Raw genomic sequence first — 11982 nt, forward strand, 5'->3', positions numbered from 1 at the left:
AACAACAGATACATAGACCAATGGAACAGAATTGAGAATCTAGACATAAATTCGTCCACCTATGAGCAGCTGATATTTGACAAAGGCCCAAAGTTAATTGGGGAAAAGACTGTCTCTTTAACAAATGGTGCTGGCAGAACTGGATATCCATCTGCAAAAAACTGAAACAAGACCCATACCTCACACCATGTACAAAAACGAACTCAAAATGGGTCAAAGATTTAAATATAAAATAAAAAACAATAAAGATCATGGAAGAAAAAATAAGGACAATGCTAGGAGCCCTAATACATGGCATAAACAAAATACAAACCATAAATAACAATGCACAAGTGCCAGAAGAGAGACTAGACAAATGGGAGTTCCTAAAAATCAAACACTTATGCTCATCAAAAGACTTCACCAAAAGAGTAAAAAGACGATCTGCAGACTGGGAAAAAAATTTTGGCTAAGACAAATCCAATCAGTGTCTAATCTCTAAAATCTACAAGATACTGCAAAACCTCAACAACAAAAAGACAAATAACCCAATTAAAAAACAGGCAATGGATATGAACAGGCACTTCACCAAAGAAGATATTCAGGTGGCTAACAGACACGTGAAGAAATGCTCACGATCATTAGCCATTAGAGAAATGCTGATGAAAACTACAATGAGATATCATCTCACCCCAACAAGGCTAGCATTAATCCAAAAAACCCAAAATAATAAATGTTGGAGAGGTTGTGGAGAGACTGGAACACTTATACACTGTTGGTGGGAATGTAAAATGCGACAACCACTTTGGAAATTGATTCGGCACTTCCTTAAAAAGCTAGAAACAGAAGTACCGTACGATCCAGCTATCCCGCTCCTTGGAATATGTCCTAGAGAAATAAGAGCCATCACATGAATAGATATATGCTCGTCCATGTTCACTGCAGGACTGTTCACAATAGCAAAAAGATGGAAACAACCTAGGCGCCCATCAACGGACGAATGGATAAACAAATCATGGTACACCCACACAATGGAATACTACGCAATGATAAAGAACAATGATGAAGCCATGAAACATAACATGGAGGAAGCTGGAGGTTATTATGCTGAGTTAATTTAGTCCGTCACAGAAGGACAAACATTGTATAAGACCACTATTACAAGAATTAAGAAAAGGGTTAAACACAGAAGAAAACATTCTTTGATGGTTATGAGGGTTGGGAGGGAGGGTGAGGGTTATTTACTAACTAGATAGTAGGTAAGAATTATCTTACGTGAAGGGAAGGACAGCACACACTACAGGGGAAGTCAGCACAACTGGACTAAACCAAAGCTAAGATGTTTCCTGAATACAATCAAACACTCTGACAGACAGAGTAGCAGGGGTGGGAGTCTGGGGACCATGCTTTCACGGGACGTCTAGGTCAACTGGCATAACAAAGTTTATTAAGAAAATGTTCTGCATCCTACTTTGGTGAGTGGCGTCTGGGGTCTTAAAAGCTAGTGAGTGGTCATCTACGATGCATCAATTGGACCCAACCACCTGGAGTAAAGGAGAATGAAAAACACCAAAGACACAAGGAAAGTAGTAGCCCAAGGGACAGAAAGGGCCACATAAACCAGAGACTTCATCAGCCTGAGACCAGAAGAACTAGATGGTGCCCGGCTACCACCAATGACTGCCCTGACAGGGAACACAACAGAGAGTCCCTGATGCAGTAGGAGAAAGGTGGAGTGCAGAACTTGAATTCTAGTAAGAAGACCAGACTTAATGGTCTGAGACTGGAGGAACCCCGGAAAGCATGGCCCCTGGATTCTCTATCAGCCCAGAACTAAAACAATTTCTGAGGCCAACTCTTCAGACAGGAATTGGACTGGACTGTGGGACATAAAATGATACTTGTGAGGAGTGTGCCTCTTAGCTCAAGTAGATACAAGAGACTAAATGGGCAGCTCCTGTCTGGAGGTGAGATGGGAAGGCAGAGAGGGTTAGGAGTTGGTTGAATGGACATGGGGAATCAGGGGTGGAAAGGAGGAGTGTGCTGTCACAGAATGGGGAGAGCAATTAGAGTCATATAACAATGTATGTATAAATTTTTCTATGGGAAAAAATTAAGAAAGTATAAAAAAATTTTTTTGAGACACTGCCAGACTGTTTTCTAAAGTAGTTGCACCATTTTATATTCCCAACAGCAGTGTATGAGGGAGATGGCATAGTTTTACATTTCTGTAATTCTCCTTAATGTCTGGCTTACCAGAAGACAGCTGGATTCTCATACCTGCTTCTGCATGTAATCTGTTGCAACAGATTGTTTTGGTTAAAGTATATGAAAAAAATCCAGACTTACACAGATATGTGGTTGGAAAAAGGAGGAGTATTTTAACAACCATTTCAGTAGTTGTGTAATATTCTTCTTTGACACTATACCAAAACTTGACCAGTGGTAGTTTCTTAAAGGTTAGTTACCAAGTTGAGGTTTTTGTACTCTGTTTTACATCAAAATGCAATCAATGAACAGAAAAAGGATATCAGTGGAAAAACTGGTATATCTGAATAAAGTCTGTAGTTTGTTAATATTATAGTAACATACCAATAACAATTTCTGAGTTTTGATAAATGTACCATGATTAAGTAGGATGCTAATACTGGGAGTAGCAGGGTGAAGGGTATACAGGAACTCTTTGTACTATTTTTGCATCTTTTCTGTAAATCTAAATTAATTCAAAATATAAAATTAAATCCAATCTGTTAGTCTATCTTATTCTTTGAGTGGATCTTTTGCCCACACGATTGTACAGCCTCACCCAATGGACATGGGACAAAAGTGGTTCACTGAGTTACGCAGATGTGCCAAATGCTGACACATTTCATTATATAACATCTGAAAAATCACAGTTGTTAATACCATCACTGATATCACCAAAAAAGATTTTAGGAATTGGGAGGCTGTTAAGCTTACAGTGACAGATCCAAGTGTTCCAAAATTCTGATTTCTGCTTGAAAGCTCAAATTTTATTGATCATGTGCAGCAAAAACTACCAATTGTTTTTTTTTTTTAATTTTTTTTTTTTAATTGTACTTCAGGTGAAGTCTTACAGAACAAACAATTTCTCATGAAACAGAAGTACACATGTTGTTTTATACATATCAACCCTCTCACTTCTCAACCTCTTTTTTTTTTGGTGAAAATACACATAGCCAAAGATACACCATTTCAAAAATTTCTACATGCACAGTTCAGTGACATTGACTACACTCTTCCAATTGTGCCGTTACTCTCACTTAAGATGAAGGCTTACAGAACAAAATAGTTTCTCATTTAACAGTTATTACAAATGTTGCCCTATGACAATAGTTAACAATCTCACAACACATCAACAATATCCTTACTCAACCAATTGTTTTTCTTGTAGTGACAGGCTCACTTTGTTCATTTTCAAAAAAACAGCTCCCAGATACCCAAGTCTGTATATCCAGTTTGTCTATAAGTCCTTCTTTCAAGTAAAAATGGTGCATCTTGGAAAAGACAGTGCAAATGGTTAACATACTCGGCTGCTAACCGAAAGGTTGGTGGTTGAAGTCTACCCAGGGGCACCTTGGAAGAATGGCCTGGTGATCTACTGCTGGAAAAATCAGCCATTGAAAACCGCATGGAGCACAATTCTACTCTAATACACAAGGGGTTGCCATGAGTTCGAATCAACACAACAGCACCTGGTTTTTAGTTAACAACTCAATCATACAAGTACTTTTCCTCAAGACAAACTTTGCACTTCACTATGGAGCAGAAGTGCTTTATGTATACTTCCCATTTCATCACATAGAATATTAAAAAGATATGTACTCAGGTTGAGATATAATAAAATTAACAGTTTTCCCTTCTTTTCCCTTCTTCAAGGACATTCTTAAGCAAAACTGGCTTTCCCCCCTGATTTTGAGCGTCTGGTGGTAAACACTGCAATGACTGTCCATTCTGGGGCCTATGCCTTGGTTGGGTTAAGGCGCCAGCAACTCCATTGCTCTTTTAACTTCAGTGCAAATGTCAACACAGCGGAAAAGGCAAATACCACCACAGTATTATTAGGAAAATAATTTTGACCTCATGTCCCCCCTGAAACAGTCTTAGGGACCCCAGGGTGTGCAAATGGCATTTTGAGAACTGCTGCTCTACTAGAATGTGAAGCTTCTTAAAGGCACAGATTTATTTGTTCATTGTTTGTTCACTGCTGACTCCCCTGTGCCTAGAACAATGCCTGGCACATAGTAGGTACTCAATAAATATTTACTGAATGACTGAATGAATGGATAAATGAATGTGATAACATCTGTAATTATTTTCAGCTACTTGCAAGCAAAGCCATAAAAAATCCAGGTTATTTGTAGTTTTTGGTATGACTTTAAATTATACAGAATGCTAAACATTTAATCAAGAAATGAAAAAAATTATTTCTTTTGGCAAAGGCATTTATCTGGGAGAATGGCAAAAGTAGCAGGGAACTTTCAAAACCATACCAACAGTATCTGCATTGGAAAGCAACAGCTTTTAGCAAAGGAAATGATTCCTGAAAACGGCAACTGCCTATGACCTAGAATTGGGCTGCAAAATCAGGAAAGGTGGAAAAGGTACTGAAAGTTTCCCCTTTCACATCGTCCCACGCTTGTTTTGCAACTGTTGTGTCTGGGAATGGTTCACAGATTTGGGAGGAATTATGCACAAAGACGAACAGGAAATTAGAACACAAACAGGGACACATAGGAATTCATAAGGAGTAATTAAAATGTTTTAAGTTTTGAGGACTAAATGAAGATAATGTATTTATCCTAGAAAAAGACCTGAAGGCCACAGTGTGTACGATTTCACATACTGCGATGATACAGCTGTGGATTTTCATGAGGCTACAGTATTAGGACCATAAACTGCTGCAGAACAGGCGATCTAGCTAGTCAAATATGCTGGTTAATAGGGAGTTACCATAGGGCTCACTATTTTTCAGTGAATGAGATGTCAATAAATACACCATTTTAAGCTGAAGAATTCAGTCATTATTTAGTTACTCCAGAGGCACTGCAGAATCTCACTAAGCTCCAGGGAGTCACCATTAGAAAGGATTTATCAGTTAAAGAAGGTCTAATCACAGAGTTTAATGAAGAAACAATTACCCACTCTTTAGTTTCTCGTCCCAGTTTTGTGCTGCTTGGTAATTAGCGGTAAGCATGTAAACTCCTGAACCTTTCTGTAGTTCAGGCTCTCTCTTCTCTTTTCCGGAAATCCAGAAATGCTTAGAGTATTGAAGTATCTTCCCCTTGAAGATACTGAGTTAATTGTAAGGAGTTAAATGTGGGGGTTGCCCAGAAGATAAAATATCCCAGCAAATTTTAAATTGCCGAGTCTGAAGTAATAATCTAAGTTTTGTTCAATCTATAAAAACCTCTGAAGTGTTTCCCTGCGGGGTTTGGAATTTAACCTTACCCAAAGAATCTCTAAAGCCTTGGAATTTCCCTAATGGTTTAAGTGTCCTCAATAAGAACTGCAGATTGGACAGGGTGTGCCGAGAGGCAACTCTGGGGTGGGGGTCTGACCAGGCCAGGGGGACCTACCTCATGATGAAAGCCTCATGGTGGCCAGGCTGGAGAGCCCCACCTCATGATCACCTTGTGATTCTGACTGGCCTCAGGGGAGAGGAGCTGGCGTTTCCATTATGTAATGGCTCTCTACACTATCTCCACGGGCTTCCTGGTTGGTGGAAGACATTGATGCACATGGGGGAGTAGTGTGTCCCTTTTTGAGTCACAGAAGCTCCAGACCTCGCCCTCTGTGTCTCTTCATTCCTATCCTTTTTGCTATAATAAAACCGTGAGTCGTTCCAGCGAGTTATTGAACCAAAGTGAGTAGTGGGAGCCAGCAGTGAGGTCAGAAGTGTGGGGGGCTGGGAATCCCTGGGCTTATGGCTGGTATCTTGAGGGGGTAGAGGGAACCCCAAATGTGTAGCTAGAAGGTCAGAAGTGAGGGAATCTAGGAAACCCTGAGCTTATGGCTGATATTCTGAGGGGGTAGAGGGAACCCCGAATTTGCAGCCAGCAGGTCAGAAGTGAGGGGAGATGGGAACCCTTGGGCTTACAGCTGGTATCCTGAGGGGGTAGAGGGAACCCTGAATTTATAGCCAGCAGATCAAACGTGAGCGGGCCCAAAGGGACCCCTGAGCTCGTAGCTGGCATCCTGAAGGGATACTGGGAAAATCTTGAACTTGTAGCCAGCCAGTCACAAGTGAGGGGAGCACCAGGGACGCCCAAGCTTGCAGCTGGCACCTGAAGTCTTGGGTCGACTTTGCAGTCTGAAGGACAGTGTCCTTCTAACTTGTAAGCTCTGACCTTGCTCCAGAAGGAAGAAGTGCTAAGTGGGTAGCTGGTGTGAGAACTGAACAGAGAAGTGGGAAGTGGAGATTTGTTATTTCCTCAGAGTTGGTGGCAGGGAGAAGGTGGGATTTTGATTTATCGACTCATTCCCCAACCCATGAATCCACCTGGACACAGAAATCCTGAGAATAAGACAGAAACTGACACCAGCCACCTGAGTAATCTCTCTGCAGTTTACAAAGCACTTTAGCATCTGTATCACTTGATCCGCACACCAATCCTGTTAGATAGGCCGGGCAGGAAGAACTATTTCTATTCTTCAGGCAAAGAAACTGAGGTTTCACGAAACTGAGTGCAGAACTGGGACACAGCGGTCTCACGACGTCATCTGTCTGCCCACTACTGCACTTGCTTTGCCGAGTGGAGGAAGAGAGCTGGGCCCCATCAGTGTTTCTGAGCCCGGAGAGAGGAAGTCATCCAGCTTCCCCCCTGCTCAACTCACCTGCAGCTTCACAGCGATGACCACCGAGTTAAGATCTTTGTCCATTTCTTTGAGCATGACGAGCTTCTTCAGGGTCAAGCTGAACAGCCTAGAAAAGTTAAGAGAAAGAATATTCGTCAGGTATAAGAAACTTAAGAGAAAAGCGATAATTTGGAGGGAAAACCCTGCTTTACCTGAAATAAGAATGTTAGAAAGCCATTCTCAGTCCAAACTGTGTCCTCCTTCTGTAAAAGAACATCCCTCTTATTTAACTTTTGTACTTGATAAGTGTCAAGAAGGTACATTATTCCATGAACGTCTGTGGATGCCTGTTTATCTCAAGTCAAAACTAATATGCTTCTCCACTTCTAACATGTGGGAGCAATTTCTGACGGGAGACAGGAGTTGCAGAACAAGGGAGGGCACAGATGTTTGTTTTGCTGACCTCATTTATCTCCTATCTTACAGCCAATCACATCTGAAATGTTTACAGACGTAAATCTTTAGCAGCACAGAGGTCATTCACAGAAACAAAACAGAGACTACAAAACAGGAAATGATTTAAATGGCCACAAATTCAATTTTGGCTGAGTTTTGCCCCAAGTATGCAATAGAATCTTCAGAGCCACAATTAGGAAATTGCTCTTAACTATAAGTAAAAAGATTGTCCCTAGCTCTGGAGTCTTAGCAACTCTAATCTGTCTTGATCTTGGTCTTACCAAGGCAGGCTTACTCTGGACTTCTGGTAGGAGTTGGGAGGGAAACTTTGGATGCTGCCTTTCTGCTTCGGGTTTAAGTGATTAAAGTCTTCAAAACATTCTTCTCCTTGGAGAGGTTCCAGAGAGTGGTGAGACATATGAGCAGAGTCGCTGACCAGGATCAGCAAGGCCTGAGAATCAGGCTCTAAAGAGATTTATGTTTATTTTCTCCTCAGGGCCATAGCTCTCCTGCCCCTGCTTACCACTTCCGTTTTCTGTCTCCCACTCCTTCCTTACACAGTAAACTCCAGCCGTACTGGATTTCTTTAGGTCCTTGGAGGTGCCAGGCTCTCTCACCTCTGGGCCTTCCTATGCTGTTGTTTCTTCTGCTAGTGACATTCCTATCCTCAATGATCTACTGCCTGCTCAGCCTTCAGGTCTTGGGTTGCACGTTTTTGCCAGGAGCACTTCCTGAACACCTCCCAGGGTCTGTGTTGGTTCCCCCCTAACACAGTTGAACGCCTCAAGAGCAAGAATTAAGGTTTCCCAGAGAAGAGGAAATTTTGGCTCAAGACTGCAGCATCAACTTCTGACTTGGTTTCCACCCTGCTGGCCTATACTACAGATTTTGAACTTATCAGCCCCAACAACTGCATAAGCTAATTTCTTAAAGTATATCTACCTGGTGGCACCATAGTTAAGCATTTGGCTGCTAACCGAAAGGTAGGCAGTTCTAACTCACCCAGCTACTCCATAGAAGAAAGACCTGGAGATCTGCTTCTGTAAAAATTACAGCCTAGAAAACCCTATGGGGCAGTTCTACTACGCCACATGGGGTCTCTATGAGTTGGAATCGACTCAATAGCACCTACCAACAACAATCCATCTATCCACATATATATTATATAAATATTTAAGTATATAAAGTATAAAAACCCATTGCCATCGAGTCGATTCCAACTCATAGTGACCCTACAGGACAGAGTAGAACTGCCCCATACGGTTTCCAAGGAGTGGCTAGTGGATACAAACTGTCGAGCTTTTGGTAAGCAGCCAAGTTCTTAACCACTGTGCCACCCGGGCTCCATATATATACATATATATATATATATATATATATCTCCATCGATTCATCTATCGCCTATTGGTTCTTTTTCTCTGGACTACCCTGATTGATATAGGGAGACAGGGGGGTCAGAGTCATAGAAGGAGATGTGATAAATAGAAGCAGAGGTTGAAGTAATGTGATTACTGGCTTGGAAGACAGGGGAAGGGGCCATCAGCCAAGGAATACAGGTGGCCTCCAGAAGCTGGAAAAGGCATGGAAACTGATTCTCCCCTTGACCCTCCAGAAAAAACACAATCCTGCCAACACCTTGATTTTAGACCAGTGAGACCTTTTTCAGACTTCTGACTTTCAGAACTGTAAAATAATAAATGTGTGTTGTTTTAATCCACTGTTTGTAGTGATTTGTTACAGCAGCAATAATAAACTAATCAACTCCTCATTTCAGAACCTGCGCTCTGATTACATTGCTGCCTCCTCAACTACTGACTTGAACTCCCTCACCTGTGTGCTCCTAGAACATGCTCCTCAAGTTTGCTAAACTGGAATCACCTGTGTTTATACTCCCTCCTCCAAAATCTCCCCCATCAATGATGACCTCGTTCCTTCTTTCCCTTCAGAGCAGAGACATGCTGGCCCCAAAGGAACCTTGGTTTTGCGACACCCCAGGGATTATAATATTTCACATAGTTGGCTATTAAGAAATGTAGCTAACTGGACTGTTTCACTTGGATGTTCAAGTCTTGCTCGAAAGGAGAGGGAACATGAAAGAATGAACGAATGGAAAAGACTGGATATGCTCAATCTTCTTCCTCATCTGAGGCTGCTAATTATGAATGCTTCTGATGGGTTAGGTTTTTGTTTCCAAAGCAAACATTTTCCATCTTCAGACTGAACTGCTGGTGCTGAATAAACCAGGGCTTTTAACTGGGTTTGGTCTGGTTCAATCCTTTGCTGAGAATTTACATTTCCACTCCAGATATACTGAATCAGAATCTACAGTTTAACAAGACCCCCAGGTAATTATTATGTTTACTTGGGACTTTTCAATCAATTGAGTGTGAATGTGTGCTTAAGGAGAAATATATCTTATTTCCTTGCCATATTCCTGTTATATGAGGATATATATTGAAAATATTAATCTGTAGTTAAATAAAATTCCTTTAATTTTCTAAAGTGATTTGTACCAATTTAAATTGGATTCTGGACTAAGATAGGCCAAAGTTTGCATCTTGGCTCCACTACTTTCTATGTGACTGGGCAAGTTTCTTAACCCTTCCCAGCACTTTTATCAGTAAAATACCCACCTCTAGAAGTACTGTGAGATTTAAATGAGATAATGAAATGAATATCAAGCAACTGGCACATAGTAGTTAAAATGCAGATTCTTCTTAAAATCTGGGGTGGAAAGGCAAGTTCTCAGCAGGGGGTTGAACCAGAATGAACGAGTTCGAAGTCCTGGAATAAACTCACTGGAAGATCCAGGTCTCAACGGAGTAAATCAGGGGCACATGTACTTCTCCGCTTGTGACTCTTTACTCATTCACATACCCAACACATATTTAATAGTTAGCAACTACTCTGTGGCAGTTGTATGTATTATTGTTGGAGGACAAATAGAAGGATATGGTCCTAAGCCCATGAAGTTTACACAGTCTAGTGAGGAAGACAAACAATTATTTGTATTACACTCCTTGTCATTAGCTCTTTTATGCCCCATAATGTTCTGGACCATCTTCTTACAAAAAATATATTGTAGGAATATATGATGGAATTGTGTTAGGAAGGACAAACACATCACAGATCAACAAACATTTGTTGACTGAATACACAAATCTTTATACCATAGCACCTAAATTAGGTAAACAAGGCAATAGAAAGGCTGGATATGTTCAGTGTTTGCTTAGAAACTAAACACACCACAGTGATTTCAATACATTCAGCAATCAGTTCAACAGGTTTTTGGTTTGTTTTTAATAGTATGACTCAAGGGGACTTGGGGACAACTCCATGAGAGCCAAAGTATGACCTCGCCTATATCCCATCTGAATTAGAGACCATTGCGAGAATAGATTTGACGCATTGAACACTAATGACTGAATACCAGACGAGTTGTAGAATGACATCAAGGACATCATACATGAAGAAAGAAAGAGGTCATTAAAAAGACAGGAAAGAAAGAAAAGGCCAAAATGGATGTCAGAAGAGACTCTGAATGATGCTCTTGAACATCGAGCAGCTAAAGCGAAAGGAAGAAATGATGAAGTAAAAGAGGTGAACAGAAGATTTCAAAGAGTAGCTTGAGAAAACCAAGTAAAGTACTATAACGAAACGTGCAAAGACCTGGAGTTAGAAAACCAAAAGGGAAGAACATGCTCGGCATTTCTCAAGTTGAAAGAACTGAAGGAAAAATTCAAGCCTCTGGCTGCGATATTGAAGGATTCCACGGTGAAAATATTACATGACCCAGGAAGCAACAAAATAAGATAGAAGGAATACACAGTGTCACTACACCAAAGAATTGGTCAATGTTCAACCATTTCAGGAGGTAGCATATGATCAAGAACTGATGGTATTGAAGGAAGAAGTCCAACCTGCACTGAAGGCACTGGCGAAAAACAAGCCTCCAGGAACTGGAGAATACCAATTGAGATGTTTCAACAAACGGATGCAGTGCTGGAGGTGCTCACTTACCTACGCCAAGGACTTTGGAAGACAGCTACCTGGCCAACCAACTGGAAGAGATCTATATTTGTGCCCTTTCCAAAGAAAGGTGATCCAACAGAATGCAGAAATTATCGAACAGTATCATTAATATCACACCCAAGTAAAATTTTGCTGAAGATCATTCAAAAGGAGCTACAGCAGTACATCAACAGGGAACTACCAGAAATTCAAGCCGGATTCAGAAGAGGATGTGGAACCAGGGATATCATTGCTGATATCAGGTGGATCCTGGCTGAAAGCAGAGAATACCAGAAAGATGTTTACCCCTGTTTTACTGATTATGCAAAGGCATTCGACTGTGTGGATCATAACAAATTATGGGTACTGTTGCGAAGAATGGGAATTCCAGAACACTTAACTGTGCTCACAAGGAACCTGTACATAGACCAAGAGTCAGTTGTTCGAACAGAACAAGGGAATACTGTGTGGTTTAAAGTCAAGAAAGCTGTACATCAGGGTTATATACTTTCACCATACTTAGTCTGTATGCTGAGTCAATAATCCAAGAAGCTGGACGCGGCATATGAAGAAGAATGTGGCATCAGGATTGAAGGAAGACTCATTAACAACCTGCGATATACAGATGACACAACCTTGCTTGCTGAAAGTGAAGAGGACTTGAAGCACTTACTGATGAAGATCAAAGACTACAGCCTTCAGTATGGATTGCACCTC

At 41.1% G+C, this 11982-nt stretch overlaps 1 protein-coding gene across 1 annotated transcript in view; it reads right to left on the reverse strand.

Annotated features, from left to right (window-relative positions):
- PACS1 (phosphofurin acidic cluster sorting protein 1) overlaps nt 1-11982 on the reverse strand; it is a 144749-nt gene that overhangs the window by 64857 nt on the left and 67910 nt on the right. The window contains exon 2 of the mRNA XM_023738193.1: nt 6838-6925. Coding sequence (XP_023593961.1) covers nt 6838-6925 — 88 coding nt within the window. The remainder of the gene's footprint in view (nt 1-6837; nt 6926-11982) is intronic.

Source organism: Trichechus manatus, unplaced genomic scaffold, assembly GCF_000243295.1.
Source record: "Trichechus manatus latirostris isolate Lorelei unplaced genomic scaffold, TriManLat1.0 scaffold00113, whole genome shotgun sequence".
Taxonomy (NCBI): Eukaryota; Metazoa; Chordata; class Mammalia; order Sirenia; family Trichechidae; genus Trichechus; species Trichechus manatus.